General features: G+C 53.3%; 9 protein-coding genes across 9 annotated transcripts; 5 read left to right on the forward strand and 4 right to left on the reverse strand.

Moving 5' to 3' along the window:
• Positions 1–1,048: 1,048 nt before the first annotated feature.
• BO80DRAFT_99235 (uncharacterized protein) lies at positions 1,049–2,016 on the forward strand. The gene has a single exon (XM_025724993.1). It carries the CDS (start codon positions 1,204–1,206, stop codon positions 1,732–1,734), a length of 531 nt encoding a protein of 176 aa, XP_025574801.1. The 5' UTR covers positions 1,049–1,203; the 3' UTR covers positions 1,735–2,016.
• Positions 2,017–7,982: 5,966 nt separating this feature from the next.
• BO80DRAFT_356742 (DUF2457 domain-containing protein) lies at positions 7,983–10,091 on the forward strand (the record flags this gene model as incomplete). The annotated part of the gene is made up of 1 exon (XM_025715803.1): positions 7,983–10,091. One exon carries the CDS (start codon positions 7,983–7,985, stop codon positions 10,089–10,091), a length of 2,109 nt encoding a protein of 702 aa, XP_025574802.1.
• A 787-nt stretch (positions 10,092–10,878) lies between these two features.
• On the forward strand, positions 10,879–11,985 carry sar1 (Arf family GTPase SAR1; the record flags this gene model as incomplete). Its single annotated transcript, XM_025715811.1, has 6 exons — positions 10,879–10,897; positions 11,052–11,155; positions 11,330–11,369; positions 11,460–11,525; positions 11,583–11,882; positions 11,945–11,985. The coding sequence occupies 6 exons, from the start codon at positions 10,879–10,881 to the stop codon at positions 11,983–11,985; spliced, it is 570 nt and encodes a 189-aa protein (XP_025574803.1).
• Positions 11,986–13,517: 1,532 nt separating this feature from the next.
• Positions 13,518–14,912, reverse strand: glcA (type 1 serine/threonine-protein phosphatase catalytic subunit GLC7; the record flags this gene model as incomplete). Its single annotated transcript, XM_025723221.1, has 4 exons — positions 13,518–13,734; positions 13,801–14,100; positions 14,253–14,654; positions 14,736–14,912. 4 exons carry the CDS (start codon positions 14,910–14,912, stop codon positions 13,639–13,641), a joined length of 975 nt encoding a protein of 324 aa, XP_025574804.1. The 3' UTR covers positions 13,518–13,638.
• A 680-nt stretch (positions 14,913–15,592) lies between these two features.
• BO80DRAFT_99465 (uncharacterized protein) lies at positions 15,593–17,032 on the forward strand. The gene has a single exon (XM_025724996.1). The coding sequence runs from the start codon at positions 16,037–16,039 to the stop codon at positions 16,793–16,795; it is 759 nt and encodes a 252-aa protein (XP_025574805.1). The 5' UTR covers positions 15,593–16,036; the 3' UTR covers positions 16,796–17,032.
• Positions 16,861–17,431, reverse strand: BO80DRAFT_99725 (uncharacterized protein). The gene has a single exon (XM_025724997.1). The coding sequence runs from the start codon at positions 17,229–17,231 to the stop codon at positions 16,926–16,928; it is 306 nt and encodes a 101-aa protein (XP_025574806.1). The 5' UTR covers positions 17,232–17,431; the 3' UTR covers positions 16,861–16,925.
• BO80DRAFT_99323 (leucine-rich repeat domain-containing protein) lies at positions 17,429–20,485 on the reverse strand. Its single transcript, XM_025724994.1, has 3 exons — positions 20,378–20,485; positions 20,091–20,270; positions 17,429–20,005 (listed from the first exon to the last, which is right to left on the reverse strand). Exons 2-3 carry the CDS (start codon positions 20,130–20,132, stop codon positions 17,627–17,629), a joined length of 2,421 nt encoding a protein of 806 aa, XP_025574807.1. The 5' UTR covers positions 20,133–20,270; positions 20,378–20,485; the 3' UTR covers positions 17,429–17,626.
• A 1,006-nt stretch (positions 20,486–21,491) lies between these two features.
• BO80DRAFT_425644 (uncharacterized protein) lies at positions 21,492–22,146 on the reverse strand. The gene is made up of 2 exons (XM_025719568.1): positions 21,780–22,146; positions 21,492–21,688 (listed from the first exon to the last, which is right to left on the reverse strand). Exon 1 carries the CDS (start codon positions 22,076–22,078, stop codon positions 21,788–21,790), a length of 291 nt encoding a protein of 96 aa, XP_025574808.1. The 5' UTR covers positions 22,079–22,146; the 3' UTR covers positions 21,492–21,688; positions 21,780–21,787.
• A 2,866-nt stretch (positions 22,147–25,012) lies between these two features.
• On the forward strand, positions 25,013–25,599 carry BO80DRAFT_100123 (uncharacterized protein). Its single transcript, XM_025713319.1, has one exon. It carries the CDS (start codon positions 25,166–25,168, stop codon positions 25,490–25,492), a length of 327 nt encoding a protein of 108 aa, XP_025574809.1. The 5' UTR covers positions 25,013–25,165; the 3' UTR covers positions 25,493–25,599.
• The last annotated feature ends 347 nt before the right edge of the window (positions 25,600–25,946 follow it).

Here is a 25,946-nt window from a genome sequence, read left to right on the forward strand (position 1 = left end):
CATACTCTATCTGAACATTGAAATAAATTTATATACGGAGTATGTATATTACTCTTTGTATATTACTGCATACACACTACATAAATAAACACATCTCTACATATCATAGAGTACTTACCCAATAAACTCCAACCTAGTATCATTCAGTAAGTAAATAAACCTCGTACCGAAAACCAAAGTATATTGAGAACCACCACTACACAGTAATTACCGAGCCTCGCGGGCTCGGAGTAAGCAACAAGAACAAGCAATACGCATATGCATGGTCTGATTAAGCTAGGTAACTTTGAAGACATCCTCTGTACTAGGGTAGTCGGCTTACGTTGGAAGATGATCATCAGAGGTAGAGGAGGGAGGGAGAGTTCACGAGGATTCAAGAGGGGAGGCTGGCTGATGACATCACTCCTCGGGGGAGGTTGCAGCTGACGGGACTGGTGGTGAGAACCTCGAGTAAGTATCCACGGAGTACTCCGTTCCTATGACTGAGTCGGGATGATTTGTTCAGGTTGATGTTATGGCAGTGATTTCACCGTGATTCTCAGGCATGTTACTGGCTGGGGATGACGTCGATGTTCATCTGCGTCTCCCCGCCCTTCCAACGGACTCTACGGTAGACTTGCTACTACACAGTACATAGTATGTATGCAACACCACGGTATGATGATCTAATGCTTCTCCTCACGGTGGCCTGATCTCGACTGCGGGGAACACCGACCTTCGAGAAGATTACTGTAATGGGCCACACCCAGCGTCCGATGACCAGATCGATCGCCGCCGCTGCCTCCTTACAGAGTCCATGCAAAACCCTGCAGTGCTTTGTACCGGCTGCCTGGTTGGACTCCGGTCGATGTACCTGTGCTGGATGGACGAACTTTATTTGCGGCCTCGTCATTGGCAGGCGGCCGCACCGCGATCAGGAGATGCGCTGCCTCTTTGACCAAGAGGCGGTCGATCGCGGGCTCGGAGGGAATCGGGCGGTGCGCTGAACGGAGTTGGGATTCCTCCGACTCGACCGAGGGCGAAGGAAGCCTACGTTAGTCGGGATGGCAACGCGGCTGAGACGTACGCTTCGGCTTCGGTGGATGGCGGTGCTGAGCTGAGCGCTGAAGACGTGTCCGGGTCCCAGCACAGCTTATTCCCACCCCCTGAACGAGCCCACCTCGACGTGGTCATGCTCAGTAGTCGCCCGCCAAGAAAGCGGTTATGCAATATAGCAGCAGAGGATCGACGGGGGATCTCCCATCCTCCAGGGGGGGATTCTCCCTATTCCGACCGACCACTCCTCTCCGTCCCCCCGTCTCCTTCATCCCACTTGCCCAGGTATTTGAAATGTTTCTTGGCGGCCTTGGCCGGTCACCAACTCAACGCGGATCGGCCAGCAATCAGTCGCACTGGGCAGGCAAGGAGGAGGAATGTGAGGACGGACGGTGGAGGGCGGACAGGTCGGTCGCTGCTGCGCCGGAGTTCGGGAAACACCGGGCACCGACTGCGTTCCCTCCACCGCGAACCGCAGTCGTTCATAATTTGGCTGTGAAGATCTTGGCAGCCAGTCGCCGTCGCACCGGGGGCGAAGTCACAGGACGTTGCCAAGCACTGTCGTGGAATGCGACCGTCGTCGTCGAGAGGAGGAAGATGAGCACTGAGCAAGGGGCAGTCGAACGGGGGACCACCTCGGTTTTTCAACTCCGCCTCTCAGCTGAAGGTTCCCCCCAGCCTGATCGCTGCATGGGGTGAATGGGATATGCCTTGGCGACCTTGGCGGCCCTCTTGGCCGTCTCAGTCGGAATCAAGACGTCGTGAGGTCATCCGTCCAAGATTTCGGGTGATCCGCTGTGCTTCCCCAAACCCCCGGATGGCATGTCGATCATGCGCTCGCTGCTGAAGACATTGCCATCCCTTGGGAGATTCCGGAGGCTGTGTTGGATGTTGGCATTGACACATTCTAGACGCTTACCTACCACGGTAGGATTCTGACGTGCAGTCGGCCCGTCCTGAATATGCTGGTCTCTGCACTCAGAGGCTTTGTTCTTTCCCCTATGTTCTGGCCAAAGCAAGGGCAACTCCATGTGCCACTGGACTGCACCACAGCCATCTCATCCTCCGTGTACCCGGCAGCTGGTATACACAAGGTATGGTATTGTCGTTACCTGGATCAAACAGAGAGGTGGCCAAGGTCGACGGCGTTCTGAATCCTTCCATGACCGACCATGCCATCCAGGCGCTCAGCTATGGGCTCGGAGCGAGAGGTGCAGTTGCATATGTCATGACGGCAACCACGCATAGGTCCGCATAAGGTCCATGGATGGGAGTCTGATGTCCGGGGGTGGATTTAGCTCGGCAGGCAGGGGAGTTCAATGGTGATTTGCCAATGGACCGAGCCCAAGACTTCAATCCGTCAATCACGGAGGTTGTACGGGGTACAGATGAGCAATGCCGGGTCGGCGGATCGAAGCTGGCTGTCGCACGGGGAGCTGACCATGAGACAGGCAAAAGCACCTCGTTGCCGTGCCGGACGGCGAGTCGTTGGAGAAATGGATTACTCGATTGGGTGCGTCGTGCATCGCGACTGAAGCCGGCGCGAATCCAAGCGCGAGTCCCGTGCCGGTGGAGAGGGAGGAGGAGAAGAGGCCATCCTCGGTCCAGTCAGAGGCGTAGGCCGTTTGACCAAGGGAGAATAAATCCCTCATACAAAGCGCACTTAGGCCGACGTCGGCCATTAAGGTACGGTGCTCTAACCCTTAGTCGCCTTAGCTGCAGGCCAATGACACCACCGCAGCAGGACTTTTGATCCTGGGCGCGGAGGTCGATAAGCGGGCGTATTAATCATGCTATTCTTATCCAGCGTTGATCCTGGTGTCTGCTTGTCAACCTCACACAGTCGCAGTAGCACTTATGCCTCGCCGAAGTGGCCCTGAGGCATCCACCCACCAAAGAGACAATCCCATTCATGTTTGGGGGGGGGGGGGGGGGGTTGCTGCTTGTCTCCATAATCGATCTCAGGGCGGTCCACTCGCACGCGCGACAGTTCAGAACCTCCACCGGGTGTGATGCTGGTGGTTCGATAATCAATGCAGGTTCCCCATCCCAGAACGGCTGGGGAGAAGAACTGGATGGGTTGTTGTTCGTATGCCACCTCGCATTTCCTCTTCCGGGTGGCCGGTGACCGTCGTGGTGGCCGTTTTCCATGATTCTCATCCCGTAAGAATTCAATTTTGAATTTTCAACTTTTTATTTTTTTTCCGTGAATTTATAATTTTTATCTGCCTGGCTCATTTCTTTTCTTCGTGTTTGCTGTCCTCTTCTCCCGCCCATTTACCCAGAGATTGACCCCCTTCAATGGGCACCCAAACTTTGCATGTCGTTCACGAGCCCGTCAGATCACAATTATATAGTTTTTCCCCGTCGACGGTCGGAGTTTAATCGCGGAAACTCTGTTTCGACCTTGGCTTCGGGGCCGCGTAGCACATATGTATCCGGAGCATAAAAGTACATAAGTAACATCATGTAGTGTGTCTGCGTCGATTCTAAGTTAGTAGGCCTCGACCAGCGACCAAAATGTGGAGAGTCCCGTGTCGGCCATGGATGGTGATCCTCCAGAGGCAGAGGATTGTAAGGTAGCCAAGCATGGATCGAGTAAGATCTCTCTCCCCAACAGCGGACGTCCGATGTGTAACCCGGATGAAACTGGCCTTCATCTACTCCGTCCGCTGTAAACCATTAAGCATCTTAGGCATAGACCCAGCCGGATGACCCAAAAGGGCAACCGGAGTCGAGTCGTAAGACTCGTGGGCAACGATGAACGAAGGATTTCTGGACGGGCCAACCCCGTTGGTTCGTCAAATGTACGGAGTACCAACAGATGGCCCATGACTGGCTGATGATCGGGTCGGTCCTGATTGCTGGGATCGCAGCCAGAGCAGCGAGGGCAAAACAGCAAAAGAAAAACAGTCCCGAGGGGCGCAGATTGGCTGCTGCGATGTGGGCAAGCTGCATCTCCCGGAGCAGCCATGGCACCGAGTGGGGGTATCCCTGAATCGCAGGAAGCTTGTCCCAGCACTCAAGGCTCGCGAGGCGTTGGGTTGCCCCCCATCCTCAGCGACCGTGGATGGCTGGAGACGCAGGTAAAGCAGTTAGCCCGCTTGGTGGTCTCCGCTTGGGATCGGTACCATGGGTTGCGTCGGTGCAAAACAGTGCTGCGCTCTGTCAGTCATCGTCGAGCGATGCAGTTTTGGTAGTTTGGTTGATGGTTCGGGTCTCTAGGCGCTGACCGCTTCTCTTCCAGTCAGAACCATCGGGCATGGATCTGGTCATCAGCCCCCTTTGCACGCTGCTTTTTACTCCGGGGGACAATGATCCCCAACCCACTCTGGGAAAGACGGCACGATCGCCTGAAGGAAAGGATCGGGGATTCAATTGAAGACCATCGTATTTGGGGGATTCTCTTGGCACGGGGTCGGCCTTGTACGATGTATGGCGGCCGTATGGGCTTCGGGTGGTATGTATGGATACCGGTCGCTCCTTCCCTGCTTGATCTACGGAGTACATCCTCTCACTGCCCCCGGCTGAGCCTGTCTGCAACTCTTGTCTGGTAGGCAACGCCTAATTCTAAACTTAGCGGTACCAGGCTGAGATTCCAACGGACATCATCTTGTCCACCGAACTCTATCTGTAGAATTGGGACCGGAACAGCAAAGCTACCAGCATCCCTGGGTTGATCATTGTGGAGTCTCCGCGGGGAGACAAGAACTCGGCTGTCAAACCAGCGACACCTTCAGGATCGTGCTATGGTTTGAGGAGCCCATTGAATAATGAGCCCAGAACTGCTAGTCCCCCTTCTGATTTGCATAGCTCAGATCCGATCTGGCCATGTTGTTTTTTTCTAGCAGCGTTGCCCTCCCGATCATGGTGATCCCAAGTATCGATCTGGTATGTTGGACAGCCAAGAGCCAGCTATTCGCGCCCAGACCGACTGTCACTCCCTGCTCAATGTCCATCGGTGGCTGTGTTCCAGTCTACAAGTCTACAGCATGGCGCGAGGTTCCAATATACTCACCCCCTCTGGACCGATCTAGGTACCATCATTCCTAGGGACGGCAATTGGAACCACCCTAGAGAGTTCAGCGTGGCAGACCCCAAGATTTGGAACCCAGCATCTCCCATCGGCCATCGCTGTAACCTCCAAAAACTCTCCGCGACTCGAGAGCGTCATGGATCGGTCCCGGTCATGGCCGGGGAATTTCCCTTGGGTCAGAGGGTGGTAGCCGTTGCGATGTAGTACTCTGGGGTAGGTTGGTGCGACTGAAGCGTTCATTCACGTCGTCATGGCCAGGGGGCTTGTCGGTCCGAGAAACCTGGATAGAATCATCGAGTCTTTCTCTTGCAAGTGGGGTTCACAGTCCCCGTGAGGTTGTAGCAAGCATGTTGGTGCCCTGCATCCTCGCGATCGCACAAGTATCGTCGTCTTGCTTCAGACTGAGATAACCTTCAAAAGCGCCGTGACACAGCAGGACTAGGGGCAAACCTTACGTCACAGGGCCAAGACCATCGCTTTCCGGATCAGGAACGACCAGATTTAAGCCCGGCTAGGGAAAGTCTCGGCAAATGCAATAGTGAGCAATGACAAGAAATACCAAGCATTGTTATTGGAATTGTCAAACAATAATAGCAGCCAGCAGGAGAGGCAGTGTCTAGAATTGTTGTCAGTTTCAGTCTCAAGAATGAGGCGTGCCAAGCACCACTGTGGTCGCACTATAATGGGGATTGTTGGGTGTATCTTGGACTGTCGTTAAGTATCTCCTTGGTGGCTTCAGCTGCGACCGCCCGAGTCGGAAATGGTAGCTTCGCCGAGAAAATCTACCTTAATCACCTCCACGCATAAGCAGCGCATAAGTAGGCTCGAGCGCGTGCCTGAGTAAGCTGATGGGGGTGCACTAGACCCCAATCGGACTAGATCCAATAATATGCGCGGGCCCTAAGAGCTCCAGCATGATTAGCCCAACAAAGCGCCCGCTGAAACGGCTTCGGCGCGACTCCGACGGTCGTCTGTCGCCCTCCCACGGTCAGTTGTTCGGGTCTGCTTGCCGTCCTCGCCCTTGTAATTACCCTGGCATTACCCGCGCCGACGGTCGGTAGGGCAACTTCCCACAGGAGCAGCTCGTGCCGCTATGATGCCTGCCCTTGTCCTGCCTGTCTTGTCCTCGTGGGGGTCACCCGTAGCAGCCCTCCCTTACTGACAGCCTTCTTCTCGGACTCTTCCTTTATTCGCTGTCTGGTATTCACCTCAGAGATTCGTACAACATTCCGATCAGATTAAAATATCCTCTTCGTGGTACATGTTCTAGAAACAATGGGCGAACCCCCCTTACTTTCGATTCGCTTGTTCTTAAGGGGGGCTGCTGGTGTCTCCCAAGAAATTTAGTGTAGATAGCTGGTGGTCGCATTTCCTACCTCCAGTATGGTCGGGGATGATTTCTGACTGACCGGGGTTAGTAATAGTAATCTCGAGGTTAGTTCGCCTTGGTAGCCAACCTCCAAAATGCCTCATAGTCTTTTGCTTTTGTACTCGGCGCTGGCTTGCCCCGTGGATGAAACCGGCTTGTAACAAACCCGGTGACGCCTGACATCGATCAAAGGGCAAACGGTCATCGCACAGATCGTAAAACAATGGGATCCGTGATCCTCAGCGCGACCGACCTCCTTTGATGACTCTTTCTTCCTTTATGACTCTACCTCATGAGTCCTCCTGCGACGGCATCCGGTGTATGACGGTTTTGTATTTACGCAGCAAGATTACCACGGTATGATACCAACCAGCGTCACGTAGCCGCAGGAACCGAAGCATGCATCGATTTGGCGAGAAAACGACAGGGTGGGTCTAGGCTTGGCGGGGTTGGTTGGACCGAGCGCCTCGAGGCCGCCTGCAGAAGGAAGGAAAAGAAGCCCCAGAGAAGATCAGAGATTGTAAGCGTGGGTATTTTGGTGTGGTCTTTTTTTTTATTTTTCATTTTCTGTTTTGCTGTTTCCCTGCCCTCCTTCTCGGCGTACCCTGCCGTGCCAGAGTGTGGCGACCACTCCTGACCACACTGCCCGCCCTAACCCGGTCGGGTCAGTTCTCTTCCCACCAAAACTCACAAACCTGGCGCCGCTCTCCCGCCCCCCATCACTGGACTTTACCCTGCACATCGTCATTACTGAGTCTCTTTTACCCGCCCACCTCTGGCTGGTGAAGCTGAATACGCAGTACTGACGGCGTTCTGTACTAATACCACTGCGACCACCACCCCCCCGATAATAACTTTTTCTTCCCATTTTTTTATTATTATTTTCGTATTTGGATTTTTATTATTTTATTTTCGCCTTTCGCTACCCCCTCCCTTAATTACTTTTTTATTTTCCGATCATCTCTACTTACATTCCTCCTTCTCTCCATCTCAATCCCACCTAGCACTGCCAACACATTGCACCTGCGAAACTCTTTCGACGCGTCTTCTTCTTCTGGCGCTCTTTGAGCTGCCAATCTCTGAAGAAGGCGTAAGTCCATCTCTTGGCCGCATACCTGACGCTCTTCTCCTCTTTTGACCTACTAAAACTACTACGGCTCCTCACCTACCACACCATGTGTTCTATATCATGACAATCATCGTCCTACTAAGGACACCCTTCATTTCCGCCCTCTGGGTCGATCAGTAGTACTATTGATCGATATTGAGAGAGCATCTTCTACCTTACTCTTTGGTTGATGCAACTATATTCTTCTCTTTCCTAACATTAAACCTGTTTGAAACCCTCAACGCCTACCTACCGCCACCATTCCGTCGAGTCACTCTATACTACCGCCCACCCTCCACCTAACCGCTTCTCACAAGCTCTCCTACCTACTTATTCCTGCCTCCCTCTCACTATTAATATACCTAATTCTCGAAGGGATGGCTCACTTCCGCGGTAGTGATCGACCATTTGCCTCAATACACAACCTGTTGAAGATGCTGCTCTCACCTCATCAGTCTAGCAAGTCGGCCCCTCAAGAGGCCGATCTGGCAGAGGACATTGATGAGCCCCCTGATCACCGGTTCCTGAATACCTCGATGAATATGGATGACGGTGTCGTTTACGTCAAGTCCCCCACCGCCATGTCTGACCGGAAGGAGTCCCTCCTCACCCGCGCCCTCAAGAACAGCCCCCCACTCAGCCCGTCCGACCGCCACTCTTCCTCTCACGAGCACTCCTTCTACCGCTCGTACACATACACCAACATCAGCGGCCTCTCTGCAGCCGAGTTGACCAGCGATGGTGGCCTCACCAGCCCATCTCTTTCCAATACGCCCAGCCCGCCTCTGCCCTCGCATCTGACTAGCAAGACCATGGGCGATAAGAGAAAGGCAGAGGCCGTGGAAATTGGGGAGTCAGCGGTCGAGGCCAACCTGGGACGCAAGCGGTGTATCAGCTTCGCCTGCGGACGCAAAACTGAAGAGCAGAAGCCACAGACCCCTTCCCCACAGCGCCCAGTTACCAAGTCTCATGACGCCAGCCCGACACCAACGGAGCCCAAGCGGAAGACCGTCCTCACCTTCGTTTGCCCAGCACGGGATCCCGAGTCTCGACGGGAGCGATCTCCACTTCGTGGTGGTTGCCGGCCACGTCCCCGCGGCTCACCTGCTCCTATCGCGCGCAAAGCCTCTCCGGAGAAGGTCGCCCCTTCCCCGGCTAAGAAGTCTCAGGAGCAGAAGGTCGAACGTCGGGGTGTTCCAACTAAGGGGCTGGGTCAGTTCGAAGAGTCTGAGGCCACTCGGTTCCACGAATTCGCCAGCTCCGTCGAGGAGGACGATGAATGGGTCAAGAAGTCGGGCGAATACCCGGAAAAGATCACGCTTAACGACTGCATGAAGAAAGAAAATGCTATTCGGAAGCTTGGGGAGGAAGCCGAGGAGGAGGCTTTGGAGGAAGAGAACGAGGATGACGAGGAGGACGATTCAGATGACGCTTCGACCGTTCACGACTTTTCCTCCGATGACGATGGGAATGAATCGGATAACGAAGCTGGCTTTGCGGAGTCGGATGAGAGTGACGATGGCTCGGAATATGACTTCTGGGCCCCGACCAGCACGACTGCTGCCACCAGCCCTCAGACCGTCGACATCGCTCGTCACCCTTTCAGTCGTCGAGACTCAAACACGTCCTTCGATTCCGTCAACGATGGGCATCACCAGCGTAGATGGTCTCCTGGCTTCGCCGCCAAGCCAGCTGGCCGCTCTCCCATGAAGATCCCAAAGCTGCGTCCTGGTACTCCTAACCTTCCAGACAGTACGGATTTCGTCTGCGGAACCTTCGACGAAGATCGTCCTCTGGAGGCTGCCTACAAGTCCTGCATCGAGCAGCGTCGCCTCTCCAAGCAGATCGTTATTCCTCAGGATATTGATCCCAGTTTCCCTACTTCCGACCCGGAGGACGAAGATGATTTGGACGAGGAGGATCTTGAAGAATCCGTGATGGAGGAGGGACCCCGGGGAAGAACCGGTCGGGAGCATAGTGGGAAGAGTTCTCCCCGCGTGTCTCCCAGACGCATGGTCTCCCCTCCGCCTCGCCGTCTTGGCCGTTCCTCGCCAAAGCGTCTTCGCTCCCCGCCGCCGCCGATGAAGCTGCGAGCTTCCAACGATAACTTGGCGTCTGTGGAGGAGGCACCTAGTCTTCAGCCCCAGGGACTCAACATCAGCGAGCTGGTGCAACGTCCTGCCATGTCTCGTACCAAGTCGCTGCCTCGGACACCCAACCCCTTCTTTACCAGTCTGGACAAGTCTCACCGCTGGTCTGGCATTGTCCCCGTGCAGGAATCGCCCGAGCGCGAATCCTCACGCACCCGTGAGGTGCACACCCGAGGCCCCATCGACATCGTCGAGGGTCTCGAGAAGAAGCGTCAGAAACGCAAGGAGAAGTTCTGGCGCCAACACTGCCGCAAAGCTGCCAAGGAGCAGATGGAACGGCGACCGATCCGCGGAAAAGGTGCTGAACGGATGAAGGAGCTTGGCCTCGAAGTTGCTGAGAGGTGCAGAGCTTATGGCGTTGGCGAAAACGCCCAGCTCGTCCTATCTGTTTAGACCTCTTATTCCGGCCGGGATTCGAGTAATTCTTGTACATAGTTCGAATTTTTCTTATCACTCTTCAGTCGGCCGCTCTCGTGATGAGCAGTGGACCGACGTGGTGTACAAATTTCAATTGAGCGTTGTTCGCTACACACTTGTCTTCGATGTTACTATTTTTGTCCTTTCAACGTGTCCCTCGGGTTTCTATTTGCACGGAAGGGTCCCGTCTGCATTTACACAGGGGCGGCTACGTTGGCTGCTTTCTTTCGTCTTTTCCTTTCGCTATACATATCTGGTTCTTCCTTCACTTTCTTTCTTCCTTTCTTCTTCTTTTCCTGCATTGTTACATCCGTGCGGTTGTGAGACGGATTTTGTCTTCGGTCGGGATCATAGCTCGGTTAGCGTGGGTTGCATGGAGGCGGTTTGCTGCGTGGATACCCCTTTGCATTCGATGTTGCGATGTAGATAGGAGAGAGCAGTGCGCACTGGGCAATTGACTGCGTCATACATAGATATGTGCGTATCCTGTGATCCTGGTAGTGGTGTAGTTGTGTCGTGGTGTAAGAGGTCAGGCGGCTGATCTCCCGGCGGCTGAGTTGGTTTTAGCGCTCGGCTAAGCCAACCGGCCAGCGGCAGGCAAGCGACCGGCCAACGTCAACTGTCGGCCACCGCAACCTGGCTCCTTCTCCTGCTCTTATCTCCAGCCCAGCCGTTCACCACCGCCCTTTGGCTCGCTTTGCCCTTTGCCTTGCGCTGCTCTCCGATTTCCAGACCACCTGCTGCGGTTTGAATCGTTTTCATCATGTGGCTCATTAACTGGTGTACGTACTTGGTGATTTTGCCATCCGCCGACTTGCCCCCGACCAGGCGTTGCAAACCGGCCTCCTCTGTTCTTTAGAGCTCATTGCTGCCCTGTTCCTCTTGCCATGCGAGATTTCCAAGATAATTAGTTGCTGACATGCCATCTCCGAACAGTCTACGATCTTCTGGCCTCCCTTGGCCTGCTCAACAAGCACGCCAAGCTCCTGTTCCTCGGTCTCGACAATGCCGGAAAGACCACCCTCCTGCACATGCTGAAGGTACGTGAGCTCTGTTGTCTTCGTGGGCAGGCTTCACATCGTGGTGGTGGTTGTTGAAGTGGTGGCGGTGGAATCGACTCCTGTGGGACACTCCGATCGCAGAAGCACGGACGTCGACAGGGATAGACCAGGACAGCATCGAACAATTAAGCTAACTTATGTGTTTCATTATAGAACGACCGGGTCGCCATCCTCCAGCCCACCGCTCATCCCAGTACGTATACCTATCCCACAGACGGACGGACGACCGCAGACACGCGAGCGAGGGGTCACGCCACCGTGAACGAAGGCTAACCAGCAACAGCATCCGAAGAACTCGCCATCGGCAACAACCGCTTCACGACCTTCGACCTGGGTGGTCACCAGCAGGGTGAGTTACACCTCTCATCTTATAACGATGCAATCAGGAATTAAATGTGAAAAACAGCTCGTCGCCTGTGGAAGGACTACTTCCCCGAAGTTAGCGGTATCGTTTTCCTCGTTGACGCTAAGGATCACGAGCGTTTCCCCGAGTCCAAGGCCGAGCTGGACGCCCTCCTCGCCATGGAAGACCTGGCCAAGGTTCCCTTCCTGGTTCTTGGAAACAAGATCGACCACCCCGATGCTGTTAGCGAGGATGAGCTCCGCCACCAGTTGGGGCTGTACCAGACCACGGGTAAGGGCAAGGTCCCTCTCGAGGGTATCCGGCCCATTGAGGTGTTCATGTGCAGTGTTGTCATGAGACAGGGTGAGTTGACTCTTCCTACGATGCGGGTGCATTTCAGGAGCTAATTATTCTGTGTTACATAGGATACGGTGAGGGTATCAGATGGCTGTCCCAATACGTCTAAGTTAGCTAGCTAGCTAGCTAGCCAGCTGTCTGCTCACTGCCATATATCTCATCCCCTCGATTCTTATCCTCTACCCGACTATTCCCCTTGAACGCGGTCCTCTTATCTTCTTTCCACCCCCGTGGTGAAAGAAATCCAATATATCCCATCCAGTTCAATGAAAAGAACCACTACATCAACCAGACAGGCCACTCAGCCGCTTGAAGAAAACACTTACTCGCTAGGCGTAATTGTTCAATAATCTTTCCTGTTGTGGCCTTGTCCCTAATCTCCAAACCACCTCAGTTCATCTGAACCATCCAATCTCAATCAAACCAATTCTTTCCATCTTCTACATATGTTATTGCGATCTCATGCGTCTCCGGCTTTTGCTTTGCTTTGATTCAGTCATATCTACTGCTATCTGTCGACCTTCAATGCCGTCTATCCGTCTCGTTGTAGCCTTCCTCCCCATTCGTTCTCTCCTTACTCATCTCTGAAACCAAACGAACAAAGAAACCCACCTCTTCCCTCCTCCATGTACTGTAACTAATACTTAGTTACCGCAAGTTCCTTACCTAGCTAGATACGATCGAAAACGCGCAATGAAAATACATACAAACAGTAACCCCGATTCTAAATACGTGCCAGCCAGATCCTTCCGAGTCATGCATGCGTCGGATCGATACTTAAAAAAATTCCTTCCCATGAATAAATCAATGCATGATGGTGGGAAATGTAAATAGATATAGACTCAAGATGAGGTAAAATACAATAAATAATAAATAACAAGGACAACAACAATACACGCGGGCCGGGCAAAACACCCCCCGGTTATTTCCATGATTCACTAGACGGGTTGGTGATTCTCCTTTTTTATCTGTTCATGCAGTCATCCATGCATCCGTTTATTTCCGTCGTTGTGCTCTTGCTCTTTCTCTTTTCTTCCGCGAGGTCCATATCTCGTAGGGTAGCGTAGGTAGGGATGTTGGTAGTGTAGTCCGGATCGGGGTCGCGAGGTGGTGTGGTGGCGTGGTTGTCATGTTCGCGGGCGGGGTCGAGGGCCTAGCCACTGGGTGGGGAGGTAGGTAGGGTAGGTCAAGTGGCTAGATGGGGGGAGGAACGGAGGCAGGAAGAGGCAGAGGGGAATCTTGGCTTGGGACGCTCGAAGGACACGGGCGTGTCGTTGCTTATTTGGTTGGCATTACACTCACAGGAAGATTTTAATAAAAAACGCACATGGAAAACACCAGATGCAGCCCGTCGCTTCCCCTTCCTGTCAAATGAATTCGGACAACACAAGTCGAAAAAAAATGGGAGCAAGGAGAAAAATGGGTAAGAGAGGAAGCGAAGAATGAAGATGAACAAGAAAAAGAAAAACACCAACCCCTACTTGGAGCAGAAACTACCTTCCAGATAGAAATGAAACACATTCAGCGGGAAAACAATGACTTGGGAGTCGCTGGAGTCTGGTATGCGCGGAGGGAGTTGTGACGTTCTGCGTGTCGTGAGGTTTATTGGGCGGCTAGGTGTACTGCTGCTTCCGATCGTCTAATGTATGGCCTTCGAATGTCGTTGGGGGCTTGGGTCTTTCGTGTGTTGTGACATTGTGGGACTTATGACGTTCTTATCTCCGCCCGAACCTGCTGCACATGGAAAAGCTCGTATGATTCCTTACTTCTTCTTTTGCTTTCGCGGAGGAGTGATGGGCCTGCCTGAGCTCATGCCCCCGTAAACGTACTTTTGTTTCTTTTCTGCTGGCTTCAAGATCTGGATGCGAGCAAATGCGGGTTAGTCACATATCATCGGAGGCGAGATCCAATCGGGGCGGCCTACCTGGAAGGAACAGAGTAGGCTCTCATCGACGCTCATCATTGCACCAGCGTTATCGAACTCGCCACAGTAGTTAGGAGCACTGAATAGCGTGACCAGCTGTCTCTTTGAGAAGAACTCATAGCCATCCTCAACGACCTGGTGCGCGCGACATATCAGGTCCATATCGTGTTTCTGGAGGAAGCGCGATACGACGTCCGGACCGAACGTGAATGAAACACCACGATCATTTTCGCTCCAACCGGTGATGTCCTTATCCGGGTCGGACCACAGCAGGTCACACAGGAGACCGCAGTCAGGAATCTATCTTCGTTAGCAGGTGAAGCCTAGAGCTTCCAAGAGCCTGGCAGAGAATTTTGTCGCTCCTAGAGCCTTCTAGAAGAGAGAGAAAATGGGATGGTCTTCATTTTTGGCAAGTGAAAGACCGCACAAGCCGGAACGAAAGGAGCACTTACATCAGTGGGGCGCATCACACGACGGATCTGCTCCATCGAGTTCAGGTCGGGACTCAGACCGCCGTGCATGGTGAAGATCTTCTCATCAATGATGGCCGCAATGGGCAGGCAGTTGAAACAATCGGTGAAGGTCTTCCACAACTTGATGTTGTAGCGACGCTTGCACTCATCATAGAAACCATAGATACGGTTGATGGACGCACACTCGTGGTTGCCACGAAGAACGAAGAAGTTCTCGGGGTACTTGATCTTGTATGCCAGAAGCAGGCAGATTGTCTCGAGCGACTGCTTGCCACGGTCGACGTAGTCTCCCAGGAACAGGTAATTGGCCTCGGGCGGGAAGCCACCGTATTCGAAAAGGCGAAGAAGATCGTAGTACTGGCCGTGGATATCACCGCAAATCTATTGAGCGCCGCCGAGTTAGGCTCCGCAGTCGATGGCGAGAGGACCCGACCTGCCGCGTCGAGCGAGGGATGACGTTACCTTAATGGGTGCTTCCAATTCGAGCAGTATGGGCTGAGAGATGAAGATCTCTCGGGCCTTGGTGCAAAGATAACGGATCTCCGACTCCAGAAGCTGCACCTGCTTGCCAGGTCGGCTGCCCCTCACCTCCAACAATCTATCAATGATCGAGTCCAAATCCACTTCCTGGTCGGCCATGATTCAGCGGCTCCAACGAGAGACGACGGTAACGAGAGGGAACGAGAAGAGGGAAAACGAAAAGGAAGAAAAGAAAAAGAAAAAAGGGTCAATTAAGACAAGCGTTTGACAACGGAAGAAAGGAAAGGGCGCGAAGGGAAGCTTTGCGGAGCGCTCGGTAGCGATACGACTGATGACGCGGCGTCTATAGGCTGTGACAACAACAAGGTCAGGTTAGAAATTGCCCAGAGGGTTCGAAGTAGACGGCGGGATGGAGATGAGAAGGCAGAGAGGAAGGAGACGCGTGATCAATGCGCCCGGGAAATTTTTTTCAAGCTGGTCTTTCTGGATGGCGGGTGAAACGGCGCCGGAGGGGAGGGGGCAGACCGGCTTACCAAACAGAATCTAAAAAGACAAGGGGAATCAGAAGGCGGCAAGAGGCCAAAAGGCCTGGAACACTGAGCGGAGATCGGACAGCGATGGCAGATGGCGGAGGAAGAATAAAGCAGCCTTGTTCACACGGGGGAGGGAGAGGAGGAGGGCGATGCGCGTTGATAACGGCGAGATGCGGCTAGCAAGGTTTTGAGGGATATCGCTGGGCGAAGGCTGCTCTGGACGGGGCCGTTGCAAAAAATAGCAGTAGGCGGCGGGCGAACAAAGTTGGGCTTGGTTTGGCTCGGGGGGGTTCTCTGTTTGGTGTGGGCGGGTTGGAGGAGGAACACCAGACTGGAGTCGCTCCAGAAGAATCTCTGCACCTGGTGGCGTGAGGGGGGTGTGTGAGGGAAACGGTTTGATCTGGTCAGGTAGAGGGGGGAACGATGGAGGGAGGGAGGGAGGGAGAAGAAAGAAAGAGAGAGAGAGAGAGAGTCTGAGTCTGAGAGGGTGGATGAATGGATGGCAATCAAGGGATCGATCGATCTCGCGCACTCGATGGCCTGAGGGAACAGAGTCGAGGCTGAAAAATTTTCGCGAAATTCCACGAGAAAGAGAAGCAGCAGAGCAAAGCGATGTGAAGGGAGATTGGATTGGGGCAAGCAACTGGGGACAGAGGAGGACAGCAACAAAAGAGACAAGCTCACCAGCGACGCGCGCGAGAGAATCAATCAGCAAGCAGCAGGCGAAGTCGAGCGACAGGAAGCACAGCAATGGAAAGGGAGAGAGCAGCAACTCAAGACTTGCGCCGGGCGATGGCAAAAGGGAACCGCCCCGGCCTCGTGGTCGACCGCCCTGATTGGCTCCTCCCCCGGGCGGCAGGCGGCGGTTCTTTTCATCTCGAGTCCAACGCCAATCTCGTATACCTCAACCATCCTCCTGCTGAGGTCCTGTCTGGAACCCTCCTAGGGCATCTCTCTCTCTCTCCGTCTCCAGCTTCCTATTCTTATCAAACCACCTGTCTTCGTCTCCTACCATCGCCCTCACCCGCGACACTCATCCCAGACCACCCCCAACCCCAGACCTTCCCCGACCTCGACCGTTGCTCCTGCAAGGGAGCACCGCCAATCGATGCCGCGATTCCCTTCATTGCAGCAGAAGAGCGCCACCCGCTCCAAAGCTGTCCCCACGACCCTCAACTCGAGCTGGAATACTCAACATACCTGTGGAGGATCTTCCGACCCATTGTCTACCCATCATGTACATCCAGATTCCATCCCCTCGACTTACGTATGCCTGCCACCCCTGGGTCGCACGAGCACCTGCATGCTTTGCCCCAACCCTTCAACGCCGTAGGTGACCGAAAATCCCCGCACCCGAGACTTTCCTTCCAGAATGTCTCGATCGCTGTCCATTCCTACGCGCCCTACAAGCGGGGTCCTTCCCCTCTATCTACCGATGACGCACCGCACCTGATCCGAAAGTGCTCTGGGCACATTGCATTTCAATTATGGGCGCTACCGCCGGGGTGAGAACATCTGACTCGTCACAACATCTTCGTGTCTCATGCATTAGGTCCGAATCTCATCATGGGTCTGCAAAGACCTGCAAAACAATCCGTAGGAATCAGCACCACGGGAAATGAGTATACATCCTGAAGAATCAATGGCCCTCCCATTCCTGCACGGAATGGGAGGAGCAGCAGAAATGACAATGACCGAAAGCGAACAGGCAAACGTGCACAAAGCAAACACCAGCAACGCCCAGACACCAGCACTCCTGTCCCAAATACAATACAAGCCGTCTAGAAGAAGAAGAGAAAGAGGTAATCCTATCAGATGGACCAGCCGGGAACGGTCGGATGCGGGCCGGAGGAGGTATATAACCACGGAGAAGCAAGAGAGGAGTGGGAGAGGGAGGAGAAAGATGAAGTAGAAAAGAAGAAGAAACAGCCAGGGGTTCACGCATCCGGTCCGTAAGCTCTGAAAGATCACCTAACGCCGTCAATGATGCGGTTCAGCAACCAGTTGCGAGAAGCATATCGTCAGGGGTCTGCGTGTATAAGGTCGTATATTCAAAAGCCGGAATGGTATCATGGAAGAACTGCGTTTTCGAAGCCAAACGGAACTTTTCTCCGGGGTGTAAGACGGGTAACCGAAATCTCAGACTTAGTAGCGGCCATGGATGGGGCCATGATGTTCTTTGCTCCCTTATTCCTTCAATCTCTCTCCTTCCCTTCATTTTCCTTTTTTTGTACTGTTTTCCGGTTTTCGTCTTTTCTTCTTTGCTTTCGTCGATTTTTCTTGCTTTTTTTGGGGGGGCTTTTTTTCATTTTTTCCCTTTTGACTTGTTCGACTGCCCGTTTAACTCAAGGCATGGCCGCCGCTCAAGATGACTTGGGGATTCACCCTCGTCAAAGAGTCAACGGGGATCCTGGTTGGGTCGTTGTAATCGGGCCCAGTACAAGATACGTTGATATCCGTCTGCGCATCCTTCCACCGGTGGTCCTCGAGCGTTCTAAGCCAGCTGTTTCCAAGCTCCTGCCTAAGAACCTCTAGTTGCCGTCTGTAGAAATCACTATCCACGGCCCAGTCTTTACTCTGGGGTGCATGTTGGAGATCTAGACAGTCTTTTGTCTGGAGGGCAGAAGGATTTCGGTCAACATCTGTCTTGTCCGGACTCTTGGGACTAACGGGTCTGGCCTGAGGTCCACCATCAGATTTCCATTGACGGTCGGAAGGTGTCGTGACAAACGGATCAACAGGTAATTGCACAGGCTGGACAGAAGGAATAGAAGGCACCACCGCACCTGAATCACGATGACCATCAGTCGAAGGCTTTTCAAGAGGCCGATCGGCGATCTTCCGCCGAGCACCCTTCTTCCGACGAGTAGATCCCACTTCGATGCCATTCTGCCCCACTCGTCCTATGTGCCCGATTTGTTCGTAAAGCAGCGGAGGCTCCTGGGTGGCAGTGTGCAATGGTTTGCTAACGACGGCAGAAAGATCTGCCGCGACGGATCGTATGACGGGTGCAGCTTCGGGCTCAGCAGCTCGGTCCACCAACTGCTTCCGCTCGGTATATCCTGGCCCCGATCCATCAATGATGATGTCTTCGGAATAACCCGGAGTACGTCGGAACAAGTTGAAGATCACAACACGGTAGTTCGAGTGCGTCTTCACAAAGGGATTGCCAGAGACCCAAATCTCCCGTATCTCAGGGAGATTGGTAAGCCTAGCAATTTCGGTAGGATCGGTGAGGTTGTTATCTCGGAGGTCGAGTCGCTCCAAAGAAAGCAGCCTCTCAATGCCCGCGAGAGATCGAAGACGGTTACCACGAAGGTTGAGTGCGGTGATTGCGGGAAGGGGATTGCGAGACACAGAGTGAAGCGATTCGATCATGCAATGTGAGAGGTTCAAAGCCCTCAAAGCAACTAAAGATGCGAGACTGTCGGGTACTTCGGTGAAGAGATTCGTGGATAGGTCGAGGGACTGTAATGTATTGGCAACTGGGGCAAGGCTGGCGGCAGTAATAGAGGTCAGGGAGTTGTCGGGAAGGCCGAGGTGTCGCAAAAATCGCCATTTGGATGCCGGCAAGACACCAGCGAGAAGATTCGAAGAGCTTCCGTTGCGGTGACCCGAGGTTTCGCTGGAGTTGGAACTACCTGACCCAGTACGTCTGATCCGAGAGACATTTCCACGGCTGTGTCGATAAGTCGAATGCTTTGAGCTGGTAGGACGGGAAGGAGAAATGCTTCCGGTCCGTGGGCGAGCTTTGGACCCCTCTGATGCCATCCTGATCATAGACGCCGACTGAGGACTCGAGCTGGTTCCGAACGGTGCATCTGCAACTGGTGATCCAGGTGCAGAGAGCGATCCAGAGAGCTCGGATTTGTGTACAGGCTGAGGATTTGCGTTTCCACTCCAGCTCATCATTGGCGAGTGATGGTGCTTGGATGACCGCCGGCGGCGTTTGTCAATGTCATCCAGCACGATGCCTGTAAGCAAGTCGGCCGGGTCTTCGATCTTGGCCCTCTTGACGGTCAGCGTCCGCAACTGCTCGGATAGCCTATCCCAGCCGAAGAACGAGCGAAAGTCTATATCAATAATCTCTAACGCGCTCAGGTTCTTAAAGGCATGCAAGGGGACGGCTGTATCAAAGGGGAACTCTTCGTAGCCACGGATTAACCGGGCACGACGGTCGGGGGCTAAACGCAGGCATGGGATCTTGGTAAAGGCAGAGTATAGGTATTTGGTATCCGCTTCTAGAGCAGCCTTGGCCTTTTCCGATTTGGAAACCGAGTCTTTGGAACCCAAGCCAATCGAAGACCAAAGCGAACTCATACCGGACATGACGCTACGGACACTGGACACGGAGTGGATAGAGTCCCGGTCACCACTGGATCGCTGAGGCTTATTCAGGAAGGACACATAGGACTGTGACCCGTCCGTGTGGATGTTCTCCAGCCTAACATTCAGAGGGCCCACGGCAATGGAAAGTTCTTCGAAACGGGAGAGGAGGTAGAATAGATGATGGGGGGTGAGGGTAAGTTTGGCAGGTTTGACATTCTGCGAGGTGAATTTTAGTGCCCCGAAGGACAGGGCCGCTGCCAGGGTTGAGGACGCCGAGCTCGACGAGCCCGACTGGGTATGTGTAGATTGCGCATTTTTTGTCGGCTGGCGCCTCAGTTGCAGCGCATTCGCAAGCGCCTTTTCATGGGTTCGCACGAAGCTAGCAAGGTTCTAGAAGAAAGATCAAGGTTAGCAAAGCCGTGCGGGGGACACTGCGGGATGAACCAGGGAAGACTGTGAGATGGAGGGCACAAACTTTTATGAAGAGCTGTCCATCTTCAGTGTTCAGCTTCTCCATTACGGAAATCGCTTCGCCCAACGAGACAAAATCTATCTAGTTAGGCGGACTCTGAAGAGGAACGCTCATATACTCGTAGCAAGGACAGCGAGAGTCGACATCTTGCTGACCAGACACAGAGCGAAATGAGAAAGCGACCTGTAAAAATAGAGAAGAAGCGAGAGTCAGCCGTGACTCATTGAATAGCCCAAGGCGCTATGCCTCGTAACTGTAGTCGAGACGAAAGAGACAAGGCCGGGTTGTACCTAAATAGATATAGGGGGTGCCGAGTCGAATAAATTCACTAAGCCGCCCACAACGATGCAAGACTCCACGGAAGAGGGGAAGGAGGAAAGAGAAGTCTCGTATGTCAGGCGAGAAGAGAAAGCCTGTCGCCGGGACAAAGCTGAAGGAGAAAAAGAGGCGAGCTGAAGCAGGAGGGATCACCAAAAAAGGAGAAGATGGGTGGACTGGATAGAAAAAGAAAGGACCGGGGGAGCTAATATGCAAGCACCACGGACCTACGACGTACCAACCAGCCTAGACTAGTAGGTGGTACGTGATCGGGGAGGGGGGAAGGGACTGGGAGGGAGGAGTGGGTATGGATGAGCACCGGAGCAATCAGCTGAGGGGGGAGGGGCGTAGGGGTGGTAAGCCCGGGTGGATGAGCGACAAGGGAATTATTGTTGGCTGACAGGTGAGCAGTAGTATGCCTCCAAATTGTTTGGGAGGGCAGGGAGGGAAGAACAAAGGATGAAAGAAACGCAAGAAGCGGCGCAGACTCGTGATAAGTGCAGGTGTCGACTGCAAAATATGCCAATTCAGGAGAACGGGGGGGAAAGGAGGGAGAGGCAAAACGGACGGCTGGCGATACCTGGGACTAATATAATTTATTATCATATAGAATCCTCGCCTGTTATCTTGTCCTGCTTTCCCTTTGGTCAGGGAGCCGCTGCACCGGGCGCCGCCGTCCAGAGGTACATGCGTCCATGCATACATACGGTACGATACCGCCAGACCACGGCGGGTACGGGATACCACCCCATACTATACCCTCACTTTCCCTTTTTTTGCTTCCCTGCTGGTTTTGGCCCTTTTTGCCCCCATCAAATCACATCGCTCCTCTGCCGCGTCTATCAATCAGCCGGTGGCAACCTTCGGGAAGGGTTCGTTAAGATTCAGTTTGTTCGTCAACTTGTCCCTGCCTGGCGTCCCTATCAGAATGGAAAGCGCCTGCTACTAGATACGGACCCATACCTCCAATGACTGGTAGCCTTCTCCGGAAACTCTATCTAGCGGGGTATTCCGATTACTCAGGCCGGCTGGATATGATTAATTGATAAGCGATCTTCAAAATATTGGCATTTCTCATGGTAGTCCCCTCTCAGTACCATTGGACGGTCAAAGTTTCTTCATTGATATCAGTCGCCATTGGTTTCAGGATGAGCATATCAATGCAACGTTCTACCAGGGAGTGCCATTCTTCGGCTCTGCGTAGAGTGGAGCATCTTCCGAATCCCTCGAAGCGGGTATCCCGATCGCCGACCCTTGGACTTGGCTGATGCATTTACGGAGGACTAGTCAAGTAGTATACAGTCATAAGAATAGTAATCGACCAAAGGAATACTCCGTCCATCAGGGCGGAATGATGGAGTCAAACGCACACACCATGTTGATCAATTTGCCAAGTAACTAAGTTTGTAGGTAATATTTTTCGGTCGAAACCACAGAGCCAGCCCGGCTCCAGTATGATGCAGGCCGGGTGAAAAGTTTTTGATGTTGGATGGAGGGGGAAAAGAATGAAGAGCAGTGTTTGGTTGAACCGGGCGGTGCTTGGAGTGACCCGCCTCTTGGGCGGATGCAACTGTGCCGGCGGTAACTGGACGGTCCATGTCAAGTCGCCCCGTGATTGGCGGTGGGTCCCCAAACGTGCAGCTGATAGCGCCCTGGCGGACATTCATGTACATGTCCTTTGGACCAATCAGCGGGCGTTGTCCGGCACCTGCATGACGCTTTACTCGAGCAGCTCTAGACGATGGATTTTTAGCGACTTTCTCGAGGGAAAAAAGGGAGCAGGAGGACACCGGCGAGAGCCAAAATAACATCACGGACATTTTTAGGGGCTTCGAAGGATGTTGCTAAAAGTATACGGGCTAGGATAGGCAGCCTTGGATACCTACTAAAATCACTAAACCCGTACCTGAGGTACGTGACGGTTGTGACCATACAGTAGCGGCGTCGAGATAATTAAAAGGGAATCGGAATCGGACACATCTCAACTTTGGAACTTCTTTGCCTTGTCCGCATGGGGAGTCCGTTGCATCCATCGGCCATTGTCTGAAACTCGGAAAGCCATCTGTCCCTGGTTCCGAGGGCCCTATCCTTAATATGTTTCTATGTACGGACTTACGTACCTGGTTATCTCGCACTGACCTTTGACATTCTTCGGAGGCTCAAGTGGGTTTGTTTCTCGTCTTTTTTTATGATCAAGTGACCGCAAGCCCACCACCGTCGGTACATGATCGGGTCATCGGTCATCGGCCATGGCGAAGGGATCGCTCATTTGGCTTCATCGCCAGCCACGACGAATCATGGACACCCCGATCCAGAGCTCCGTACATTCAGCTGCCGGGGCGATGATGTACTGTGTGGTTATCTTGATTGCCAAACCTAAACCGCCGTCGTGTAGCGTTGAGGCCATTCATTGCCCCTTCCCGCTGTCAGTCACACCGCTTACCGACCATGTCCCATCATCACACCACATTCTTTCTCCGGTGCCCACCCCTCCTTGGAATAACATCATTCGATCCGTGGTACTGTGCCACTCTGGTCTTTAGGCGGTTTCATCATGCATATTGCATCCATACAGAGGCCCACGTTCCTGTGATCTTCGATAGCATCGATCGCAACGAGGGGCTGACGCTGAACTCTGAGGAATGACGTCCATGGATACCTCTCAGATGGTCTGTGATCGTTGGTTGCCTTTACTGATGGCCAAAAAGTTTCCGGCACGCGGTTTCCGTCCTACTACGGAGGATTTGTCCCAACGTCCAGTAGTAAGTCGACTCTACCGTCGGTAACCATGACAGCGTGGAAACCTCCAGTAATTATTCCATGTTTCATGATCATGCATTAGACGTCTCCGTGCCTTACCTCTTTGCAACTTACTACGGTTGGTAACTGGGGCCGTCTTTTGCCCCTGTTTCTACGGAAAACGGAGTACTTTCTGGCCCCATCGAGTCGATAGATAGATGACAAGGCAACACCATTGCAGGACTATGGCGTGCAGATGCCTAGAGACTTCGGGTGCGTCCTCGATCGGACGTGGTTATTCGGCCGCCTATGGCTGAAGGCTGAAGGAGCGGTGTTGCCAATCAGAACCTTCTTCCTCGATTTTCGAAGCGCATCCGCATGGTTCTTCAAATTTGCCATGCGCTTCGCACGCTAGGAGTCGTGTTCCAGGTCTTCATCCATAATTTGTTTTGATATTATGCGAGGAGTCCCAGTGGCTCTTCCTTGTTTACTCGCATCCCTGCTTGAACGTGTCTCACATACTGGGGGTAAAACCCTGAAGGCAAATGTCCGGACAGACTCCGATGTAGGAATGCTGGTGTTGGTACACAGTCGATGGTTGGAATGGGGACCGGCCTCACTGTTGTTGCGCCCTCCAATGAGTCTCGACCATGAAGGGGGGCACATGACCTTTATGACATCTGATCTGCCCGAGAGTGGAGGCAGGAAGACTTCCTAGGTGAAATTATGGAGGCCGCTACGGACGATAGAATGATAGAATGATTGATAGAGAGTGGCCGACCCGGTCACTAAACACTCACTAAGTGACTAAAGTCAACAGGAAGAAAAGGCCGGCCCGGGTGTGGAAAACCGAGGTGGAACCGGGGGAAATCTGACGACTCAAAAGGCGGGTCTCCACTGCAGTCAACCGCTCGAATGATCAGCAGTCGTTCGCGACTCTCGTGCCAATCAAAGCCGACATCGCAGCCCATTGGCAATTTTTTTCCTTCCCCGTAATGACTAGCGACTGCAGGGAGAGGCGCCAAGGATGAGGGCGATGAAGAACAGGCTGTCTCTGCGTCCTGTGCATACGTACCACCGTCCATCCGTATGGTGCATACGAGCATACGGGACCAAGGAAGGAAAAAAACCACCGAGGCGCGATCTTCATGCATTAGTCGCAAAGTGGAAGAACACGGGCGCAGCTGGAGGTTGAGTTATGGAATGATGGGGATAGGACTTGGCCCTGCTGCATCCCACCACTTTGGGCTAGCGAGCCTTGTTCAGGGTTCATGATAGATAACTAAAGTATACTATGGTAGAGGGTTGTGGTGGCTAAGGTTCAACGTTAACGGGTTCCCAAGCGGCTAACGCGCGAAAAGGGGAAAACCGAAGCACCGTTGGTGGTTTCCTGTTGAGCGGTGTTGCTATCCGGTTTGTGGTGAATAACTGCAAGATGTATAGGCTACTTGTTGTGTCTGCTGGACACTGCGATAAGAGCCATCGAGGGAAAAAGCAAGTTGCGCAGGTATCTCCTCTGCCATCATCATCATCATGGCATGATGCGATTGCGGATGACACCAAGCGAGTTGGCTAAATCCAGCAGCCGACCAACCACTAGTAGGGCACCAGATCAGCACCATGCAAGAAGAACTCTTTAGCTGGCTGAACCCTACAATGTTGGCGGGGTATCTATGTCTTAGGGGGGTTTTTAGTCCGCAGTCCCTGCAAATCATTCGTCTTCTGGATTCGTCTGGCACGGTATGATGCGTGGTCTACTATGAACAACCAATTCCACGGGGCTCTGTGGCACTCTCCAAGACTCACAGACCACCGGTAGAAGTCTCCGATTGTTGAACACTTGGAGAGTCGGTAAATTTACCCCGCAATGTTGATTGCGAACGCCATCAGGAATAGATACCGACAGGGTATACCTGCCGCCAATCGAACCCATGCTCCCAGCCATGCCTCGTGCGCCTTGTCACACCGATATATTAATATACAGACCGACGGCCGGTTGAAATTCGGGCGGCTAGGGTGAAATGGTGCTTTTGGAGGGGGAGGGGGGCAACGGCACTGAATCCGGATGGTGGGTAGAACCTGTCATGGCAACACACGGGCGCCCAGCTGAGGCCTCGGCTTTTACGCAACACCACGACGACCGTGCTGGATCCATTGGGGACCGGGTTATCACGCAGGCTGCTATAGGTCGGATGGAGCAGTCTGCTGGGCCTGTCGCCAGTCATGCTGATAGTTGGTCGCTCGCCGATCCCGCGTGTTCTTCCAACGTGTGCGTGTGCAATACACATTCCAATGCTCCCCGGATTTCAGCGGCAAAGCATGTACATGGCAGGCATCTGATCACGTAATCCTGGTTGCTCTCTGATGATCATGGTCACTTGGGAAGTGATTTGCAGGCTTCTTCGTCTGCAATGTCGATCTATCACAACACGGACCATCCAGATAGACAGGTAGGACTTGATTCTGAAGTGATGTGCTGCACTGCTGAGACTTTGAGTTGGGTGTACGAAGTACTGTGTGCTAGTATCAGGCGCATCTGTTTCGGTGGTATAGATCAAAACCGTCTGACATCAACGATATGACGCAGCTGTATTGCTTGTTCTGCAGCATGGTCCAGCTTCAACCGAGACCTAGGCCTCCCGTGGCTGATTGTGGAATGAAAGTCTGTGCAAAGCTGATACGCTCGCATCCCTGACCATACTGGTTGGTCATATTGTATCGCCTTAAGAGTCGGTGAGGCTGTTAGCACCGGGAACTCTCCGCTGGATGAATTTCTTCCTGAGGCTCGTTGGCGCGTGCCCA

The sequence above is a fragment of the Aspergillus ibericus genome (genome assembly GCF_003184845.1).
Source record: "Aspergillus ibericus CBS 121593 unplaced genomic scaffold BO80scaffold_22, whole genome shotgun sequence".
Taxonomy (NCBI): Eukaryota; Fungi; Ascomycota; class Eurotiomycetes; order Eurotiales; family Aspergillaceae; genus Aspergillus; species Aspergillus ibericus.